At 46.5% G+C, this 22775-nt stretch overlaps 2 protein-coding genes, 1 long non-coding RNA gene and 1 pseudogene across 10 annotated transcripts in view; 3 read left to right on the top strand and 1 right to left on the bottom strand.

The window, feature by feature from the left end:
- Pex14 (peroxisomal biogenesis factor 14) overlaps positions 1-13423 on the bottom strand; it is a 139309-nt gene extending 125886 nt beyond the window's left edge. Inside the window, exon 1 of the mRNA NM_019781.3 lies at positions 13352-13423. Within this exon, the coding sequence (NP_062755.1) occupies positions 13352-13387 (36 nt within the window). The 5' untranslated portion in view covers positions 13388-13423. The remainder of the gene's footprint in view (positions 1-13351) is intronic.
- Positions 9947-10470, top strand: Gm9506 (predicted gene 9506; annotated as a pseudogene).
- Positions 11567-13358, top strand: Gm46722. Of its 6 annotated transcripts, none has more exons than XR_001784501.2 (3): positions 11567-12901; positions 13025-13160; positions 13257-13358. It is a non-coding gene; the product is annotated as a predicted gene, 46722 (long non-coding RNA). The 6 variants fall into 6 exon arrangements; XR_003955170.1 differs by having other exon boundaries at positions 13028-13160; XR_003955168.1 differs by having other exon boundaries at positions 11567-12817.
- Positions 13424-17721: 4298 nt separating the features above from the next.
- The window catches only part of Dffa (DNA fragmentation factor, alpha subunit), a 16512-nt gene continuing 11458 nt past the window's right edge, over positions 17722-22775 (top strand). For 2 of the 3 annotated variants that reach the window (NM_001025296.2, NM_010044.3), the window contains exons 1-3: positions 17722-17966; positions 19732-19893; positions 21349-21491. In NM_001025296.2, the coding sequence (NP_001020467.1) occupies positions 17831-17966; positions 19732-19893; positions 21349-21491 (441 nt within the window). In that variant the 5' untranslated portion in view covers positions 17722-17830. The remainder of the gene's footprint in view (positions 17967-19731; positions 19894-21348; positions 21492-22775) is intronic. The other variant, NR_104263.1, reaches the window with a different exon arrangement.

Below are 22775 nucleotides of genomic sequence, written 5' to 3' on the forward strand. Positions count from 1 at the left end.
TCAAGTAATATTCTAAACTGATCAGCCAGAATTTAAATAAATTGATACCTTTAAAAGGAGGAGGAAAAGAGAAAAAGAAAGAGCCGGCCAGGTGCTGTCCTACGTGCTTCAACTCAGACATCAGGAGGTGGAGGCAGGAGGATTGAGAATTGGAGGCCCACTTGGACTATAAAATAAAAACAGTCTCAGAAAGCCAATCAATGGAGGACGGTGGCTCAGAAGGTCCCACTCTACCTCAGAATCTGCAGGCTGCCATCAGCTGCCAGGGGATGGAAAGTCATTTTATTTCAAACCCTTACACACTCTACACCATTGTGCATTAGGCAACATTAATTGGTCTCAAAGGATGGTAGACAGATAGACAGGCAGATGGACAGATAGACAGACAGACAGATAAAATCATGTTGGGAGGGGGATGCTCCGGGGGGGAACTAGGGTGAGTTAGATAGGGGAGTGAGGGTAGATTTGATCACAATAAAAGGGCATTTGTATAAAAAATAATTTTTAAATATATTTATTTTATTTTGTGTGCATTGGTGTTTTGTCAGGTCCCCTGAAAGTGAAGTGACAGACAGTTGTGAGCTGCCATGTGAAGGCTGGGAACTGAACTTGAGTTGTCTGGAACAGCAGTTAGTGCTCTTAACTTTGAAGCCATTTATTTTCTCCAGTCCCAATAATTGTTCTTTAAAAAGCAATTTTTTTTTTTTAAGAAAAAGATCAAGGGGCTGGAGAGATGGCTGAGTGGTTAAGAACACTGACTGCTCTTCCAGAGGTCCTGACTTCAAATCCCAGCAACCACATGGTGGCTCACAACAACCAGTAATGAGATCTGATGCCCTCTCCTGGTGTGTCTGAAGACAGCTGCAGTGTACTTATGTATAATAATAAATCTTTGGGCTGAAGCAAGCAGGGCTGACCAGAGCGAGCAGGGTTCACCAGAGTGAGCAGAGGTCCTAAAATTCAATTCCCAACCAATAACTACATGAAGGCTCACAACCATCTACAGCTACAGTGTACTCATATACATAAAATAAAATAAATAAATCTGTTTTTAAAAAAGGAAAAGAGAAGAAAGGGTGAGCAACAGAAACTGTGTAAGCAGGAGGAAAATGATACCTGATGCAAACCTGGATCCACTGGACAGGAAGCCAGAAAGGCCCCAGGCTGGTGAGCCACAGCTTCTCCAGCTGCTGTTCGTTGGTTTGGTTTGGTTTTCCAAACAGGGTTTCTCTGTGTAGCCCTGGCTGTCCTAGAACTGGCTCTGTAGACCAGGCTGGCCTCAAAGGCATGTACTGAAATTATCATGTGGGGTTTTGTTTTTTTTTAATATGTGTTATTTGAAACAAGGTCTAGCTTTGTAGCTAAGCCTGGCTTTGAACTATCTATCCACTCTCTATCCTTAGCTTCTTGAATACTGGTATTATGACACACCTGGCTTACATCACCGCATCTCAATCAATCAATCAATAACAGAAAGGAAACTTTAAAATTAGTAGCAAAATTAGTACTTTTTATGTTTCCAGAAATTAACCAAAAAAGAAAAGTTTTAAAGGACTTTTAATTGAATCACTAGCTCTCAGGAAGCAGAGGCAACAGTTTTTTTAAGCCAGCCTGGTCTACATAGTGAGTTCCAAGGCAGTGAGATTCCTGGTACAGGAGTTACAAACAGTTGTGAACCACCTTGTGGGTTCTGTGGGACTCAAACCCAGGTCCTCTGGAAGAGCAACAAGTGTTCTTACCTACAGAACCATCTCCCCAGCCCCACATACAATATTTTGAGAATAAAATACAAAAACAAGAATTATTGGCATCTGGCTGTGGTCCTAGCTATTCAAGCTACTAGAATGACACCCTGAGCCCAGGAGTCTGAAGCCAGCCCCAGCAATGAGGCAAAACCACGTCTCTTAGGGAACAAAACAGCCTGGTGTGCTAGCACAGAACACCTATAATCCCGGCTCTCAGGAGGCAGAGACAGGAAGACTGCCAGTCTGGTCTACATAGCAAGTTTCAGGCAACCTGACTTACATAGTGAGACTCGGAAAAACAGGTAGGAGGGGACGGGAGGGATGGGGAGGGGAGGGGAGGGGAGGGGAGGGATGGGGAAGGGAGGGGAGGGGAGGGGAGGGAAGGAAGGAAGGAAGGAAGGAAGGAAGGAAGGAAGGAAGGAAGGAAGGAAGGAAGGAAGGAAGGAAGGAAGGAAGGAAAACGAATGAACCAACCAGCCAGCCATGATGGAGCACATCTTTGATCCCAGCACTCTGGAAGGCAGAAGCAGGTGGCTCTCTGTGAGTCTGACCCTAGCCTGGTCTACATAGTAAGTTCCAGGATAGCTACAGCTGTGCAGAAAGACCCTGCCTAAAAACAAAATAAAATAAAAACAAAACCCAACCAACCAAAAAAGTCAGCAAAAAATAAATAAAAAATGAGTTTTCTCAACTTGATAAAAAGGGAACCTACAAAAACCCTACAGCAAACATCACACTTGAGCATAGAGGACCACAGGCAATCAATCCCTCAGGATCAGTCATGGGAAGGAATGGCCACTCTCACCAACAGTTTGAGCATCACTCTTTGAGTTCTAGCAACAAAATAAAAAATAAATAATAAAAGAGCCGGGCGTGGTGGCGCACACCTTTAATCCCAGCATTTGGGAGGCAGAGGCAGGTGGATTTCTGATTTCGAGGCCAGCCTGGTCTACAGAGTGAGTTCCAGGACAGCCAGGGGCTACACAGAGAAACCCTGTCTCGAAAAATATAAATAAAACAAAATTAATAAATTAATTAATTAATTAATTTAAAAAGGAGCTGGATATAGTAATGAGAAAGAGGAGCTGGGAGGGAGAGGAAGAGGAAAGAGGGGAATAAGAGGGAGGGGAAGAGGAGGAAGGAGTGGAGGGGGAAGGGAGAGGAGGGAGGGGAAGAGGAGGAAGGGGAAGAGGAGGAGAAGAAGAGGAGGAAGGAGAGGAGGGGGAAGGGAGAGGAGGGAGAGGAAGAAGAAGGCGGGAGGAGAAGAAGGAGGAGGGAGTTTAAACTGGAAGGGTAAAGGCAAAGCCGTCTTTCTTTGCAGATGACAAAATCATGTACAGAGAAACCATAAAGAATCTACAAAACGCTACTGAAATGAAAACCAGGTCTGACGACATTGTAGATACATGACCAATTCACAAACCCATAATTTCATTTACCCACTAGCATTAAATAATTAGAAAGAACCGGAAGCTGGACGAGGCAGCACGCCCCTGCCATCCTAGCACTTGGGAGTGGAGCATGGTGATCCTGAGTCTGAGCCTGACTTCGCATCCCCACCACCATGTAGCCAACGAACCTGTAACTTGGACTATAGCTGGGTATGCAGAGGCAGGGCACTCCAGGAGCTTACTAGCAGCCAGCCTCACTAAAAGACAAAGCACACAAACAGCGAGCTCCAGGTTCAGTGAGAAATCTTGGCTCAAGGTACATGACAGGGTATGATCAGAACATCAGGTCCTCTCCACATGCACACATCCAGGTATGCAGATGTGCATACACAAATATAGGCATGCGTGTGTACATTCACAAATGTAAGCATGCACAGGTACACACATGAATATCGGCATGCCACACCACACACGAAGAAGATTAATACAATCACAGCAGGGGTTAGAGAGATCGCACTGTGGTTAAGAGAGCTCTCTGCTCCTCCTGAGGACCTGAGCAGTTGGCAGCTCACAACCACCTCTAACTCCAATTCCAGGGGATCCGACACCCTCTCCTGGCCTCTGTGGGCGCCTGCACACAAATGCACACAGACACATACACACACATAAGTCCTGGCTAGTCATGGCAGTGCACATCTTTAATCCCGGTACTTAGGAGATAGAGGCAAGCAGCTAGCTCACTGTGAGTTAAGAGGAAAGAATGGTCTATATAGAGTTCCTTGACAGTCATAGCTACATAGTGAGACCCTGTCTGTTGGCATTTGGTCTAGGCTCTGCCCCATAGTTACCTGGCAATAGCCAGGTGTGCCTGACTCACTATAAAAGGGGCTGCTTGCCCCTCCTCTGCCTCTTGTTCCTCTTGCTCCCTAACCCCCTCCCCCTCCCCCTCTCTCCACATGCTCCTCCGTTTTCCCCCACACCCTCCTTCCTTCCTTCCTCCCTCCTTCTCCCTCTCCCTCCTTCTCTCTCTCTCTCTCTCTCTCTCTCTCTCTCTGCCTTTTTCTCTACTACCCTCTCAACTCCCCTCCTCATATCCTGAATAAACTCTATGGCTGGTCCCTCAGGGGAAAAGGATGCCTCAGCATGGGCCCACAGAGACACCCCCTTCCTCCACACCTGACTGTACCCCCACCATATTCCTTCTCCCCTTATCTTCTTATAAAACACAACACTGTCTAAAAAAAGAAGAAAAAAAAATAAACGTTGCCAGCAGCCAAATGGTGGATCTAAGGCCCTCTCCTGACCTCCAAGGGCACCAGGCACACATGTGACTAAACATGCAGATAAAACATTTACACACATAAAATAAAATAAGGGCTGGAGAGATGACTCAGAGGTTAAGAGCACTAACTGCTCTTCCACAGGTCCTGAGTTCAATTCCCAGCAACCACATGGTGGCTCACAACCATCTGTAATGGGATCCCATACCATCTTCTGGTGTGTCTGAAGACAGCTACAGTGTACATAAAATAAATAAATAAATCTTTTAAAAATACGTAAAATAAAATAAATCTAAAAAACATTTACTAAAAGGAAAATATCTTAAAAATTTAAAAACATAGTTACAGCGATTAAAACAGTTACCAGTAAGAGGAGGCTTAAAGATACACAGAACAGAGTCCAAAAACTGACCTCTGCATGCTTCAAACTACTGGATTCTCAACAACGTTAGTGCTAGCTTAAGGGAGAAGGGGCAACCGTATCAACAAATGGCACTGAAACAAGAATAGCTACAGGGCACAAAAGGCACCCTAACACAACGACACATAAAATAGAGGCTCACTGTTAGTCAGCACAGGTATGTAATAAAGCCTTGGAGCAACCCCACCACGCGATCGTTAGAGGCAAAGTGACATGCAATACCACAGCTGGTGCGAGCATGCAACAACCAAAACTCTCAGATACCGTTGGGGGAGGAAAGATAGACAAGACAGACAACACAGCATTGCCAAAGAAAACACACTGACCACATGACCTAGCAAGTTCACTAATGCGATTTTACCAAAACCATAAAAATGACCTTACACACTGGAAATGAGTGTTCATAGCCTTAAACTGCAATCAGGACTGTGGGGAACACATCCTTCAATGACCACCAGCCAAGATGTGTGCCTTCTGTGTTCCCTCGCCTAGGGGATGGGTGGAGTCTGTGACTTGCTTCTGCCTAGAGTGCCAAAGAAGGTGGGTTGCAGGAAATTATATTAATGTGCACAAGGTACAAGACTATGATGTCCAACTAAGGGCCAAACCTTTTCTGCTAGCACCCTAAAGGCAGAGGCAGGCAGATCTCTGGGACTTTAAGCCAGCCTGATCTACATAGCAAGTTCCAGAACAACCAGGGCTACATAACAGAGAGACCTTTCTAAACACACAAACAAACAAGCAAGCAAGCAAGCAAGCAAATAAATGGAATGAAATTTTTATTGTTTTTAGCCTGCCAAATTTATAGTAATACTGTTGTGGAGCAATAGAGAACTAATACAACCCAAATGCCCATCAATTAGTGTGGACGTCAACTGTAACGCTCTACTCCTTAGTAATAAGTAGGGGGGGGAGCGAGAGCGAGCGAGCTCAAAGGTTAAAAGCACATCTTGTTCTTACAGAGGACCCAGAATTTGTTCCCGTCACCCAGGTAAGTAGCTCACCACCATCTGTAACTCCAGCTCCTGAGGAATCTGCAGCCCTAGACTGCACAGGCGCCTGCACTCACGCACACGCACACGCGCACAAACAGAATTTAAAGACTAAAACTTGGGAGGCAGAGGCAGGAGAATCTCTGTGAGTTCAAGGCCAGTCTGCTCTCTACAGAGTGATTTCCAGGACAGCCAGGAATATGTACAGTGACTTTATCTCAAAAAATAAGATTTAAAAAAACAAAACAAAACAAAAAAAAACCCTAGTCATGTGGGTGGTGACACAAACCTTTAATCCCAGAACTCAAAAGGCAGAGAGGTAAGCAGATCTCAGAGTTCGAGGCCAGCCTGGTCTACAGAGTGAGTTCAATGACAGCCAGGGCTACACAAATCCTGTCTCAAAAAAAAGGGGGCTGGTGAGATGGCTCAGTTGGTAAGAGTACCCGACTGCTCTTCTGAAGGTCCGGAGTTCAAATCCCAGCAACCACATGGTGGCTCACAACCATCCATAACAAGATCTGACTCCCTCTTCTGGAGTGTCTAAAGACAGCTACAGTGTACTTTACATATAATAAATAAATAAATTAAAAAAAAAAGACCCTAAGGAATGGAATGCCCCAATGAGGACATTCCATACAGTGGAATCCAAGGATCCACACTGTGGCAGAGAGTACCAACTCCCACAAGTTGTCCTCTGATGGCTACGTGTGCCATGGCACATGTGCACAAACATACACCACATACAAACAAATACATGTATTTTTAAAGTATTGAATTACAGAGAAAAAGTATGGAAATTTTCACAAACACCACTGTAACCAAAAAATGCCTAAAAGAATAGGTGATGGGGGCTGGAGAGATGGCTCAGTTGTTAAGAGGACTCACTGCTCTTCCATAGGACCTGAGTTCAATTCCCAGCACCCACATAGTGGCTCACAACCATCTGTAATGGGATCCGATGCCCTCTTCTGGTATTTCTGAAGACAGCGAGTACAGGGAACTCAGATACATAAAATAAATAGATCTTAAAAAAAGGGTTATAAATGACTCATGAGAAATTATAGGAAAGACTAATATTGCCCACAGTGATAGCAGCCAACAGCAGAGGCTCACCTGGAAGGAGCAGAACATTGAGGGATATATAATTGTTTTTATCTTGATCCTGGTAATGGTAACATAGACACATTGCAATTTCTCAAAACTCATTAAACACACCACACTATTAAAATTCTACAGTAAAGTTTAAGGAACACAGGACTTTGTCCTCTGGTAAAATATTGAATCTAAAGTAGCACTTGCAAGGTAACAAAGAAGCTGCTCGGTCAGAAAATTACCTTACATAAAGATATGGAAGTCTGGGCTGGTGAGATGGCTCAGTGGGTAAGAGCACCTGACTGCTCTTCCGAAGGTCCAGAGTTCAAATCCCAGCAACCACATGGTGGCTCACAACCATCTGTAGCAAGATCTGACGCCCTCTTCTGAAGACAGCTACAGTGTACTTACATATAATAATAAATAAATAAATCAAAAAAAAAAAAAGATATGGAAGTCACCACCTTAACCAAGCAACCAAACTTAGCCACAACCACAAAAGACTGCCATGTGACTGCAGATACGTGTCGCTGAGGACACAATGATGCCCAGATGACATGCTCGCAAGAAAGAGTTAACTTCATCTATACACGTGAAATCACATCTAAAGGGAGCTGGAGAGATGGCTCAGTGGTTACTGAGTACTGAGTACTGGCTGCTCTTCAACTCCTGGCACCAGCAGGCAGCTCCTAACTGTCTGCAGCTCCAGATCCAGGGGATCCTGCACCCTCACATAGACATACAGGTAGGCACATAAAATATAATAAATAAACAGGGAAAACATCTGAAAAACAAAGACAGAAAACATGCTATAGACACTTCCTCCGCAGCCCATCGATGGCCTCCAAGGCCGATGTGCAAGGGCTCCATCCTGAGCCCTGCTGTTTGACCTCTGGCAGTGCTAGGGACAGAACCCAGAGCCTGCACATTCTGGGTGGGTGAACAATGTGCCGCTTACCAATGGCTTTTTTTTAAAAGCAGTCTCCCTAGGTAGCTCAGACTTAAGGTTTTTCAATTTGTGGGGGTTTATTACATTTATTTATCTATCTGTGTGTCCGGGGGCGGGGGTGACGTGTCAGAGGACAACTTGCAAGAACTGGTTCTCTCCTTCCATCGTGTGGGTTCCGAGATCTTCAAGCTTGGTGGCAAGCATCAGGCTGACGTAGAACTCAACATCGTTGCCTCAGGATACGAAGCAGGAGGATATGAAACAATGGAATTCTAAAAGCTGTCTTTTTTTATTCAAGACAGAGATCTTCCAGCATAAACACTGGCACTTGTCATGGGCATTTGTGGCATCTTTTGAAATTTCAAGAGAAATTACATCAAAATAATGAAAAGAACAACTTCACTAGAGTAGTGGTCTACATAAAAAAACAAAAAAACAAAACAAAACAAAAAGCCAAAGCACCACACAGCAAGTGCTGAGCTGGGATTAAGGAGAGCCTTGCATCCATCTGAGAGTCCTCGGGTCCAGACTTCCTTAATGGAGAACAGTGTGCAGCACCTTGTCTCAGGTACTGTGAGTTCTTTCACATAAAGCAACCCACCAAGTCTTCAGAGGCACCCTATGAGGCAGGCGCCCCGAGTCTTCAGAGGCACCCTATGAGGCAGGCGCCAATCTTCTCCTACTTTATAGATTCAGAAATAGATTAAAAAGTTAAGTAAACTGGCCAGATCTCACAGCTAAACATACACTAAGAACACCCATACACACAGACTGAATATCCACACACATAAATAAAGAGCAACTGAAGATCACACCTTACTGACCTCTGGCCTGATTCTGAAATAGACAGCTTGACCTCTGGCACACGAGCGCGCGCATACACACACACACACACACACACACACACACACACACACACACGCCAGGGAGGCAGACTTTAGCACCTTATTCTTTCTCTCAGGGGAAAAGGGTTCGTTCGTGCACATGCACACACGTACACACACACACACACACACACACACACACACACACACGCCAGGGAGGTAGACTTTAGCACCTTATTCTGTCTCTCAGGGGAAAAGGGTTCGTTCGTGCACATGCACACACGTACACACACACACACACACACACACACACACGCCAGGGAGGTAGACTTTAGCACCTTATTCTTTCTCTCAGGGGAAAAGGGTTCGTTCGTGCACAGGCACACACACACACACACACACACACACACACACACACACACGCCAGGGAGGCAGACTTTAGCACCTTATTCTGTCTCTCAGGGGAAGAGGGTTCTTCCCTCATCACTAGGAAACAGACATGATACCATGAACTTTCTGAGACACAAAATACTGCTCCAGCCCTTTAAGTCTATAAACCATGCAGCCATGCTCAGGGAATTAATTATCCAACAGCCTTTAGTACCACTCTGCTCAAATGAAGAAATGTCAGGCAAATGGAGGAAGCACTCGGGAAATGCAGACTCAGAGTGGGATAGAGCGGTGGGGTGGTTCAGTGGTTAAGAGCATGTAAGAGCTCAGTTCCCAGCACCCACATCTGCAACTCACAAGTACCTGTCTCTCCAGCCCCAGAAACGACACTGAAGTCACCTGCACTCATGTGTCCACACCCACACATGGACACACACGCGCACATGATAAAATAAGTAAGTAAAGGAAAAATGGTCTCACTCCCACACTCTACCTGCTAGAAGAGGAAAGAAAACACTTGCCGCATGGGTCTGATAACCTGACCACGATTCCAGAACCCACATCAAGGTTGAAGGAGAGCACCAACTCTGTAGAGTTGTCCTTTGACCTCCACACAAGCATTGTGGAACACTCATGCCTGCACCTACACACACATCACACACACACACTCACACAATAAAATTTGAATTCGAAGAAAAAACATTGGGCCAGGCAGTGGTGGCACACACCTTTAATCCCAGCACTTGGGAGGCAGAGGCAGGCGGATTTCTGATTTCGAGGCCAGCCTGGTCTACAGAGTGAGTTCCAGGACAGCCAGGGCTACACAGAGAAACCCTGTCTTGGGAAAAAAAAAAAAAAAAAAGGCTGTGTCGCCAGGCATGGCGGCATGGGGCCCGGCAGCCACTGCGCCTCTGCTACTTGGGAGCCGCGGACTCCCTCTGTGGTACTGTGTACAGCAAATGTTTGCCTCCCAGATGGAGAGGGAGCTCAAAGTGACCCAGGTTCTCAAAGAAGTTTCCTCGAGCCACAGCTATTCAAGTCACAGACATCTCAGGAGGCTGCGGGGCAATGTATGAAGTTAAAATCGAATCAGAAAAATTTAAAGAGGACTGTCCAGCAGCACCAGATGGTCAATCAGGCACTAAAAGAAGAGATCAAGGGCACGCGCGGCCTTCGGACAGTCACCTCTGTCCCCAAGTGCTGACAGCTGATTCCTCACGCTTAAAACATGGAGTGCACTTCACTCAGCAGTATTTTAGAAAATCCCTGCCCACCTACAAAAATATCTATTTTTTGTTCATAGACATTTCTATATTATAATTATGGGAGATATGTTGTCTATTTAGAGTTAATTAAAGTTCACAGGTGCCTCTTGCTGAGAGAAGAAGGAAGGAAGGAAGGAAGGAAGGAAGGAAGGAAGGAAGGAAGGAAGGAAGGAAGGAAGGAAGGGAGAAAAAGAGAAAGAGAAAGAGAGAGAAAGAAAGAGAAAAAGAAAGGAAGGAAGGAAGGAAGGAAGGAAGGAAGGAAGGAAGGAAGGAAGGAAGGAAGGAAAGAAAGAAAGAAAGAAAGAAAGAAAGAAAGAAAGAAAGAAAGAAAGAAAGAAAGAAAGAAAGAAAGAGAGAAAGAAAGAAAGAAAGAAAGAAAGAAAAACATTGTAAGTAGATTTATGGTGACTGGAGAGATGGATCAGGAGGTAAGTCCTGCATAAACATGAGGACCCGACTTCAACCCCTAGAACCGACATAAAACTCGAGCAGAGACACATGCCTGTAATCCCAGCACTGGAGAGGCAAAGATAGGAGGCCTGCTGGGCCTCACTGGCCGGCCAGTCTAGCCAAATCCATGAACTCCGGGTTCCGAGAGAGAGGCTGCCTCACACACAAAGAGCACTTAAGAGCACCGGTTCCTCTTCCAAGGCCTCAGGCTTGCTTCCCAGCCTCTGCATGGGTTTCACCAAGTCTGTAACTCTGATTCCACAGGGATGTGTGTGTGTGTGTGTGTGTGTGTGTGTGTGTGTGTGTGTGTGTGTGTCAAGAAGCCCTCTTCAGCCAAGAGTGGTGGCGCAAACCTTTAACCCCAGCACTTGGGAGGCAGAGGCTGGCATTTCTGAGTTCGAGGCCAGCCTGGTCTACAGAGTGAGTTCCAGGACAGCCAGGGCTATACAGAGAAACCCTGTCTTGAAAAACCAAAACAAAACAAAACAAAAAAAAAACCTAGAACTCAGTGGACCTGAGTTGCATGTCTGTAATCTCAGCATCCAGGAGGCTGAGGCAGGGCTACACAGGGAGATATTATACATACACATATATAGGTAGGTAGATAGATTTATTTATTTTTATTTATATGAGTACAGTGTCACTGTTTTCAGACACACACCAGAAGAGTTCATCGGATCCCATTACAGATGGCTGTGAGCCACCATGTGGCTCACGGGAACTGAACTCAGGACCTCTGGGAGAGCAGCCAGTGCCAATACTCTTAGCCACTGAGCCATCTCTCCAGCCCCATTCATAACATATTTTTTAAGTGTGTATTTGCAGTGTATTGTTAGATAGTGACAGGACAGGACAACTTTTTCCTCAGGCTTCCAGCACATTCTGACGCAATGTCATCTGTCAGCTCTGGAAAGGAGGGCAAAGGAGAAACAGGCTCAACCCACACAAAGGTGGCCAAACCCTGAAAGACCTTGGACCTCCAGAAACTGTGGACACAGTTCAATCCCTACAGAGGTTTGAAAAAAATTCAGACCCTGAGGCTCGCTGCAGTTTAGCATGCGAGGTGGGATACCACAAGAAAGGAAGGTCCCTCTTTCAGACACTGCAGAGTCCAGAGTTGGTCCTAATTGTTTCCCATGCCTTACAGCACACACATTCCTCCTGAATCACTCACACCACTAACAGAGGCTGATCTGAGTGTCCAGCGCCTTTAAGTGTGATTCCCCCTAATCGACTTATCACAAGTAGAAAGGCAGTAAGACTCTAAGTAGTAGTCCTCTGCCTAGGAAGGAAGGGAAATATCTGTAAGTGGTTTAAAACTCTTTAAGGTGCTTCAAGATGTTGACAAATGAATGATGAGCTTCCCAGGCTAAAAATATTGCTCCTCCTAGGTCTATCCTAATCACATTGAAACATAAGATAGCCAGAGAGCAGAGACACTTCTTCGGGAGCTGAAATCAAGGCCCGGCGGTGCACGTGATTTAGGGCTCGCTACAAAACCTTGCTACCCACTTCTGCACTTTACTAAGAGAAGAGAGACTTAAGATAAGCAGCACTGCCCTGGGGCCAAAGAGAAGGCTGAGCAGGCAAAAGGCGTTGCTGCTAAGCCTGAGGACCTGAGTTCCATCTGAGATCCACATGGCGGACGGAGGGGGGAACCGTTTCCGGCAAAGTTGTCCTCTGCCTCCCACCAGCACCATGCTGCGCACATGTACACAAAAATAAACAAAAAATCAAAAGTAAACATAACTTGCCCTCTGCCTGCCAGCACACTGGTGGTAAAACCCTCTCCACATCCCACTCCGCCTTTGGCTTAGAAACCCCTTCCGAGGCCATATCAGCACGACTTCCAGGCAGCCCAAGCATCAACAGTGGCCCTCACTGTCCCACAAGCGAAGCGGGATTTGGTTAAATCTGCAGGTGAAGAACTCGGAGGGGAGTCCTTGGCTAAGACAACCAAACCCAGCCAAGCGAGGGTTGGATCCTCAGCTAAAGCTCAGTGGCGTCTGTTATTTAAAGTACGTCCCCTTTCTACTAACGCACTGGGAGGGAAGGAGTCCTCAGAGCGGCGCCCCAACTTGAAAAGGAAAGAAAGCCCCATGGTGAATGAAGCCCCAGATGCTGGCACTTTGGGGGCTGAGGCCGTGGGAGCGGGAGTCGCCAGGCCCCTCCCGACAGGGGACAGCCGGGTACCAACGAGCCTTCCCCACCTCTCTCTCCTCCAGCAGGGCCCTGCAGCTGTGTGCTGAGGACCTAACCGGAGCCCGCCACCCTTCCTGACCAAGCCCAGAGGGCTCCGAGGGGTCGCCGAGCGGGAAGCCAGGGCCTGAGACCCGGTCGAGACCCCGACCCGGGACTGTGGTGAGAGCGGGGTCACCGGGGGAGGAGCCGGGCCGGGAGGACCGGAGAGGGGCGGGGCCCAGAGAAAACACTAAATCGGGGGTCCTCCGCTTCAAGGCGTCAGGGTCGCCGCCCCACTGCCTGCCGCGCGCCCAGCGGCGCCCCAGCCGCGACCCCTGACAGTCGCGACGGGGCAGTCCCACTCCCCTCACCTGGTTCGGCTGCTCTGCCTGCTCCGACGACGCCATCTTCCTCAGGCCTGACTAGTCGACCGCCGCTGGCCCAAGTTTCTCCCAAGAGCGCTTGCACTAGTTCTCCCGACTAGACCAAAGTAGAAGGTCCCGAGCATGTCGATGGGGGCGGGTTCCCGGCAAAAAGGATTGAGTGAGACTGGTGTCCCGGTTATCTTGCAGTTTACAGGAAAATCCATAGTTCAAATTCTTTTTAAAAAAATAGAATATCTCTTGTTGTTGTTGTTTTACATTGTTGATGTATAAACGCTGTGGTTTAGGCACATCTACTCCTAATTTTCTCCCCCTACTCTCCCCACATCACCCACCAGGTTCACCCTCTTTTTAAAATAAATTTACATGTTTGTATGTTTAGACTTGTTTGTTTTTGTTTTCTAGACAAGGCCTCACGTAATTCAAAGTAGCCTCAAACTTTCTATGTAGCCCTAGATGAACTTCTGATCCTCCTGCCTCCACCTCGAGGTGCTGAGATAACAGGCGTGCGCCACACATTTTTATTCTTGAAGTAAATCTCTCCCTATTCTCATAACATCGTGGGCACATTTAGGGACTACTTATTTAATAAACACATGAAAATGTAAGTTAAAATTTAGCCATTCGACCGGGCACTGGTGATGCACGCCTTTAATCCCAGCACTTGGGAGGCAGAAGCAGGCGGATTTCTGAGTTCGAGGCCAGCCTGGTCTATAGAGAGAGTTCCAGGACAGACAAGGCTACAACAGAGAAACCCTGTCTCGGAAAAAAAAAAAAAAAAAAAAAAAAAAGCCAAAAAAAAAAAATAGTGTAGCCATTCGGTACACTAGTATTCGTTAAGTACCTACTGTTTCTCAGAAGCGTTCATAAACTCCAACAACACTCTGCAGCTCGCTCTCTCTCTCTCTTTTTCTTTTTTTTTTTTTTTTTTTTTTTTTGGTTTTTCAAAACTCTGTCGTAGCCTTGGCTGTCCTGGAACTCACTCTGTAGACCAGGCTAGCCTCGAAAATTTGCCTGCCTCTGCCTCCCAAGTGCTGGGATTAAAGGCGATCGCCACCATGCGTTCTGCAGCTCTGTCTTAAGAAACCCATGTGTTGGGGCTGGAGAGATGGTTCAGTGGTTAAGAGCACTGACTGCTCTTCCAGAGGTCCTGAGTTCAAATCCCAGCAACCACAAATAAATAAATAAGAAATCCATGTGCACAATAGTGCTTTCTCAGGCTGCCTCTCCTCTGTATTAGAACTGACATCTCAAGATGGGGATATAGCTTAGTTGGTAACACATGCATAAAACCTGGGCTCCAGCACAATGACTACGTGGTACAGTGGTGCACAACTGTGACCACAGCACATGGGCTATATGCTGAGTTCAAGGCCAATCTAGACTATGTAAGGTTCCCGTTGGTTGGTTGGTTTGTTTTTTAAATTAAAAAAAAAAATTTATACAGGCAGAAGACTGGAACACCCAGACTTTGAGAACTGGGGACATTTGAGGAGAGAGGAGCAGTCTGTGAACCATCATTATGGTAGCTGAATTGTTAGATGTGTTGCTTTAGGTTTTTGAGACAGAGTCTCACTGTGTAGTCCAAGCTGGCTCAAATTCAAGATCCCCTGCTTCTGCCTCCAGAGTTCTGGGATTATAAGTGTACCAGTATGCCCTGCTCTTTAACCTTAATATCACCACCCGACCACCACCAACATCACTATTTTGTATGTATATGATGCTAGTCCTTGTGTGCTAAGCAAATGCTCTACCAATGACCCACACCCCCAGTGCCAATTCTTTTCATGTTAAACACTGGAGCAATAAAACAACAACAACAACAACAAACCAGACTTGTATCACAGCCAGGAGGGATGAATATATTGCCAGGCAGTAATGAATCAGCTCTGTGATTCATGGTTCCCTTTACTTTCTGACTTGCGATCTTATCATTCTTTCTTGCCAAGAGACACATTTTCTTAATTCCCATTTCTATTTATTTTCAATTCTGTAACCAGGCACCGCTCCATTCTATAAGATACTGTTGAGTGTTCCCACTGAGCAGAACAGAAAAGGTTGATCTTATAGCCAGAAGTACAAAAAAAGAAAGAGGATTCTTTTTCATTTCAAAGTTACTTTCTTATAAACCAAAGACAAGGCGATATAACAAGAGAAAAATAACCGGTTGGTCAACATCATTTCCGGTTACCTTTTTGTGTAAGAATTAAGGCATGATCATGCCAAGCAGAGTGAGCCTGTTTGAGAAATCTGCCTATCCCTCTAATCTTGATCCCTGGGAAGTCGAGATAAAGTTTATTTTTATTTCAGTCATGTGAAATCTTCACATGAATGTCTTTTGCCCACAGTCCTAGGAATCAAACTTAAAGTCTTGTTCAGGCTGGCTTGTGTTCTGGCATTTAGCTACCCCCAGTCTGTATTTTTATTTTTAGCTCAATTTGTTGGTGTCTAAAACAACTCCCTGGTCTACAGCAATGCCCTCCTGTTATTGCTATTTAGCAACCTTTTTGCGTAGTTCAGGAGAGCTGGCTGGTAGACGGCTCATCAGTTAAGAGCACTCACTGCTCTTGCAGAAAAGCCTGGGTCTGGTCCCCACCACCCACATAGTGGCTCACAACTTTCCAGGACCCCAGGGCCAGGGCATGTCTTCTTTTGATCTCAGCAGCAGGTACCGGGCAAATGTGTATGTAGTGCACAGAGATATATGCAAACAAAACATTTATACAATAAATAAATAAATTTAATACAATTTAATACAAAAAATAAAATAAATATTTTAAAGTTTTTCTCTGATGGGACATTGCATTTTTGGCAAGACTGAAAATTAATGTTCTATGTTGAAAACTGACTTCCTTCAAAATATCCTGCAGTGGTGGCTCATGCCTTTAATCCCAGCACTTGGGATGCAGGAAGATTTCTGAGTTCCAGGCCAGCCTGGCCTACAGAGTAAGTTCCAGGACAGCAAGGGCTAAACAGAGAAACCTTGTCTTGAAAAACAAAACAAAACAAAAAATTAATTAATTTTGGTTTTTGAGACAGAATTTCTTTTTTTTTTAAGATTTATTTATTTATTATTATATGTAAGTACACTGTAGCTGTCTTCAGACACTCCAGAAGAGGGAGTCAGATCTCGCTACGGATGGTTGTGAGCCACCATGTGGTTGCTGGGATTTGAACTCTGGACCTTCGGAAGAACAGTCTGGTGCTCTTACCCACTGAGCCATCTCACCAGCCAGAGACGGAATTTCTTTGTGTAACTTTGGCTTGTTCTCCTTGGCCTTGAACTCAATGAGATACAACTGCCTCTGCCTCCCAAGAGCTAGGATTAAAGGTATTCACCAGCATGCTGGGTTACAAAAATAAAATTTTAAGAAACATAAGTAAACCAGCTCCTTTTAAAAACTTAATAATAATTTCATAGCAACCATTTGTGTGTGTGGGGGGGGTATGTGTTCACATGAGCATACATGCATGCATACAAATGTCAGGTTGTGTGATCAGAGAACAACTTTTGGAAATCTGTTTTCCTACCATGCTGGGCTCTGGGATCAAACTCAGGGTGTAAGGACTGGCAGCAAGCACCTTTACCCACTAAGCTATCTTGTCAGCTATTTAACTTAATGTAAAATGTTTACTTAATATTTCAACTTGCTTGTAAATCATATCCTTTAAACTTCAAAAGTCACAAAACCAGTCCTGAAAAACACACAAACACACACACACACAATTTTCTCTTTTATGTAGCTCTGGCTGTGTAGAAACTCACTATGTAGACCAGGCTGCCCTGGAACTCATAAAGATCCTTCTGCCTCCTGAGGATTAAAGGCCTGAGCCACAACACCCAGTTCAATGGCAACTCTTAAAACATGAATATGCATCTGGAGAGATGGCCCAGCAGTTAAGAGCACTGACTGCTCTTCCAAAGGTCCTGAGTTCAAATCCCAGCAATCACATGATGGCTCACAACCATCCGTAATGAGATCTGATGCCTTCTTCTGGTGTGTCTGAGGACAGCTACAGTGTACTTATGTATAAATAAATCTTTAAAAAGGAAAAAAAAAAAACATGAATATATGGCTGGCAATGTAGTGTAGAACTATGCTTACCATACATGAGACCCCGGGTTTTCCATCATACAGTCTTTTAGAGAAGAAAAGGAGGGGAAGGTAACAGGGTAGGGGAAAGAAAACAACAGAAAAAAAAGAAATCTCCAATCTGGACCACTTCCCTAAACTGAATCCCCCCCGCCCCTGGCTTTGAACCCAGAAACTACAATTCCCGTCGTGCCCTGGAACGCCCGTGATTAGCCGCCACTAGAACTACATCTCCCGGCGTGCCTTGGTCTCGCGTAACTTGCTGAGAGAACTACATCTCCCGTCAGGCAGCGGGAGGAAGGTTGTCAAAGCTTAGGGAAGGGGCTCTGGGCTACCTGGGATTTCCCAGAGTCGCCAGGTCCCCACTTTGAGGATGGAGCTGTCGCGGGGAGCCAGCGCCCCAGACCCGGACGATGTCCGGCCTCTCAAACCGTGTCTGCTACGCCGCAACCACAGCCGCGATCAGCACGGCGTGGCAGCCTCCAGTCTCGAGGAGCTGAGGAGCAAAGGTTGGCTGCTGAGGGGACCGGGCGGGGTCGGGAAGGTGACCCCAGAGCCTAGGGACTGCAGGGACCCACGTGGGTCCAGTGATTGACAGATTCCTGGCGTTTTTACTTACCTACACTGAGAGGAGCCGTGAAGGGGACGGGAAACTGTGCAGGTCCAGGTTCATTGACCTGATTTTGGACCAAACCGAGTCCAGCGTATTCTGTCCACTCTGGCTCACAGAGGCGGTACTGGGGCTCCCCGACGGGATGGGAATGGGAGTCCGCACTCAGTACCTATTCCATTAAAAGGGAGCTGTCAGTGCCTGCCCTTAGAGTCCAAGTAAGGAACGTGAGCCATGTTCTGATCCTGACTATACTTTGCATTTAACCATCTCTGGACCCTTAGTTTCCTCAGCCGTGTAGTGGGTGTATTTTCAACTTTGCTTCAAAGGATTCTTGGGACTCTCAAGTGAGATGGTCTGTTCAATGGTTACTTACAAGCGTTATTAGCCCGTAGCAACAAATGAGATACTCAAAGAAGTTCTGCAGGTCTTTCATGTCAGCTAGCTCCGGGCACGGATTCACCTGTGCCAGGGTGTGCATCGCTTCCGGAGAGCTAGCTACTGAGACCCAGGAGCAGGGTTTGATCTGGTGACAGGGGTTCTGTCACACCAAGGCTTGCATTTCACCCCAGCACAAGGTTAGTTCAGCTTAGTGCCACTTCAGTTGCATTGGCTGGGTGTCCTTGGCCCCAGAGACTTCTGTTCTCTGCAGCAGAGCCTATAGCAGACTGACTGGCAGTTCTATTTTGGGTGATGACAGCCTTATGGAAAGCCTCTTGCCTGGCAATAATATAAATGAAATGACACTGAGTAAAGCTTCTGCCAATACTGTAGTTTCCTTCAGTCTAGAAGAACTGCAAAAGAAGATAGCCACAGAGAGAATAAACCACCTACTTTTTGTTTTCTGACATTTGATGTGTAGAATTCAAGATTACCACCGAATAAATGAGCAAGGGACAGCATTACGCGTCCACTGTAATCAGACCAGCCTCTGGTTGGATGCTTATTTATGTAGACTCAAATGCCTCCTATGTGAGGATGCTGGAAAGATGGCTCAGCTGCTGAGAGTGCTTTCTGCTCTTGCAGAGGATCTGGGCTCAGTTCTTAGTACCCACATGGTGGCTCACAACCTTCTAGTACTCCAGTTCCAGGGCATCCAACACCCGCTTCTGGGCTCCATGCATGTGGGTGGGCACAACACATGTATGTAATCTACACACATACCTTCAGAAAAAAGAAACCACTCATGAATATAAAATCTAAACAAACAAAAAGTTTAGGGCTGGAGAGATGGCTCAGTGGTTAAGAGCACTCACTGCTCTTCCAGAGGTCCTGAGTTCAATTCCCAGCAACCACATGGTGACTCACAACCATCTGTAATGAGATCTGATGCCCTCTTCTGGTGTGTCTGAAGACAGCTAAGTCAGTGTACTGATATACATAAAGAAATCTAAAAAAAAAAAAAAAAGTTTAGTCTTAACTATGCTACTTACAGTAGGATTTTGAGTAAATTCCTTAATCTCTCAGAGCTTGGGTTCATTGTCTATAAATTGGGAATAATAATAGTAACTCCTTTGTAGCATCAGTTTTTTACCGGAAACGCAGTAAGAATGGGACCAGGCGTGTGATGAATGTCACATACGTGGGGCATACCAGAGAGTTCTAAGACAGATACCATTTCCTTATGGATGTTTGTCACCTGGCAACTATTTTCTTCTTCTCAGCCTGTGAACTCCTGGCCATTGATAAGTCCCTGACGCCGATCACCCTGGTCCTGGCTGAGGACGGGACCATAGTGGATGACGATGACTACTTCCTCTGCCTTCCTTCCAATACGAAGTTTGTGGCGTTGGCCTGCAATGAGAAGTGGATTTATAATGATTCCGGTAAGAAATGCAGGCTGTGTAGCCAAGAGCCGTGCCAGCTCGATGGCCTACGCAGGCCAGTGGCTGCTGTTTGTCTGGCTGTCTAAGCACTTACACAGCAAAGGTTACCTGAGCATCTCTGCGTGCCAGGCACAGTGCTAAGGCCTGGGGAAGAAGAGGAACGAGACACCCCACCCAGACCCATGGCAACCGAGACCCAGCGTGTCAATGAAACTGGAGGGGGGGGTGGGGGGGGAGTACTGCCACTTCTAGCCAGGGGACTGGGCAAACTACACAGTCTTCTGGCTCCTTTTTTGTTTATTTGTTTGTTTGTTTCGTTTTGTTTTTCAAGATAGGGTTTCTCTGTATAGCCCTGGCTATTCTGGAACTCACTCTATAGACCAGGCTAGCCTCAAACTCAGAGATCCTCCTGTCTCTGCCTCCCAAGTACTGAAATTAAAGGCATGCATCACCATGCCCGGCAGTCTTGTGGCTCCTTAATGAAATAATAATTACAGTGTCTGCCCCAACTATGACAACCAAGAATGTCTCCGGACATTGTCCAAGGCACTGTGTTAGTGACTGATCTTACCTGGCACACAGGAAGGTCTCGGCAGAGGTTAATGCTGTCACCAGCAGCACTGCGGATTTGGAGGTGATTAGCACTTGTCCTAGAGTTAGAGAAACATCTTCTCAAAGACCATTGCTACTGAATCGAGGCAGTCAGCCTTCCAGCAAAGATTTGTCAACCACCTGCCCCATGACAGAAAGGATCAGTCTTCACCCCTCCCCCACCCCCCCCCCACCCCCAGGGAGGCGTGCTGGTGAGAGTGAACATTTTCAAATACAAACTCAGAACGCAGCCAAGCATGGGGCAGACACCTGTAACTCCAGTGCTTAGGACGTCCTAGGCTAGCCTCAACTACATAGTGAATGCAAGTCTAGTGTGTGCTGTGTGCTGCCTGAAACCCTAACTCCTCCTCCTCATCCCTCTCTTTGACACCCCCACCCCCACCCCACCACCCCCGGGCACAGGCACAGAGACTATCAAAAGGCAGATGCGGTGGGACCCTCAGCCCATGAGTTACCATACCTTAGGGTTAACTGGCTGCTGTTTCCTTTTTTGCCTTTTGAGACAAGGTCTTACTCTGTAGATCAGGCTAGCCTCTGACTTGCCACGATCCTCCTGCCTCAGCCTTCTGAGGGCTGGGATGAGAGGTGTTAGCCACCATACTTAGCGTAAACAATACAGTGCAGTTTCAAACAGAGAGAAATTGAAGGCAGAAGAGGGGATTGAAGTCCGAGGTGGGGGTTAGCTTCCCTGTAAATCCCTGAGAAAAGGTCTTGCCCTCCCCACACACTGTCCCCCACCTCTGTCACCATCCCAAGTGGTCCATCCGAAGGACGTGCACACTGTCCACAGCGCTGCGCTGGGGCCCTTGGATAGTGAGCTGACCAGCGTTCTCTCTGTATCAGATGGAGGGACGGCTTGGGTTTCCCAAGAGTCCTTTGAGGCAGATGAGCCGGACAGCAGGGCAGGGGTGAAGTGGAAGAATGTGGCCAGGCAGCTGAAAGAAGATCTGTCCAGCATCATCCTGCTGTCAGAAGAGGACCTCCAAGTAAGTCTCCTCCACAGCCCGCGACACTCACCGGCCTCTACTGGCCAAGAACCATAGGTTCTATGCCCCCATCAGCCCTGGCATAGGAATTCTGCTGTCTTATTGTCTCTTCATTTCTTTTCCTTTCTTTCTTTCTTTCTTTTTTTATTTATTTATTTTATTTTATTTTATTTTTTTGGTTTTTCAGGACAGGGTTTTTCTGTGTAGCCCTGGCTGTCTTGGAACTCACTCTGTAGACCAGGCTGGCTCCAAACTCAGAAATCCACCTGCCTCTGCCTCCCAAGTGCTGGGATTAAAGACATGGGCCACCACTGCCTGGAATGTTAATTTCTTTTAATTGTCTATTTATTTGAGATTCCTTTTAAAGATCCTGTAAGATGTTTGTTTATTTGTTTGTTTGTTTCAAGATAGAATCTCTCTATATAGCCCTGCCTGTCCTGGAACTCACTCTGTAAACCAGGCTGGCCTTAAACTCACAAAGATCCACCTAGCCGGTGGCGCACGCCTTTAATCCCAGCACTTGGGAGGCAAAGGCAGGTGGATTTCTGAGTTCGAGGCCAGCCTGGTCTACCAAGTGAGTTCCAGGACAGCCATGGCTACACAGAGAAACCCTGTCTTGAAAATAGCCAAAAAAAAAAATCCACCTAATTCTGCCTTGTAAGTGCTGGGACTAAAACTGTGCACCACTACACGGGGCTGAGATTTACTTTTATTTGTGTCTGTGTGTGTGTGTGTGTCTGTGTGTCTGTGTGTGTGTGTGTGTCTGTGTGTCTGTGGGTGTCCACAGATCCCAAAAAGGGTGTTGGATCTTGTAGAGTTGGAATAAAAGGTGTCTGTGAGCTGCCCGACGTGGTGCTGGGAACCAGCCTCCACTTGTCTGAAAAAGCAGCAAGCTTGGAGCTTGATGGCCAGCCAGCCTCACCTAACTAGTGAATTACTTGTGAATTACTAGTGAGTTTCTTGTGTCAGGGAGACACAAGAAAAGGCGGCTAGCCCTGGAGGAATGATAGCTGCAGAGGTCCTCTGGCCTCCACATCCGTGTGTGTGCACACAGAAACACACGCACAACACAAACTGGTCTTGCCACATGGTGCGGCATCAGTGGGTCTGTTTTTAATGTAGTATGCAGTGTGTGGGAGTGGATGGGAGTGACTTGTTTCTCACGAGCTTGATGTGGAAGGGGGAGGATGACTTAGGGACGAGTTCTCTCCTTCCACCGCCTTGTGGGATCCGGCTGAGCGCAGGTCTTCAGGCGTATAGTACACAGCAAGTTCTTCACCCTCT

The sequence above is a fragment of the Mus musculus genome, chromosome 4 (genome assembly GCF_000001635.26).
Source record: "Mus musculus strain C57BL/6J chromosome 4, GRCm38.p6 C57BL/6J".
NCBI classification, from domain to species: Eukaryota; Metazoa; Chordata; class Mammalia; order Rodentia; family Muridae; genus Mus; species Mus musculus.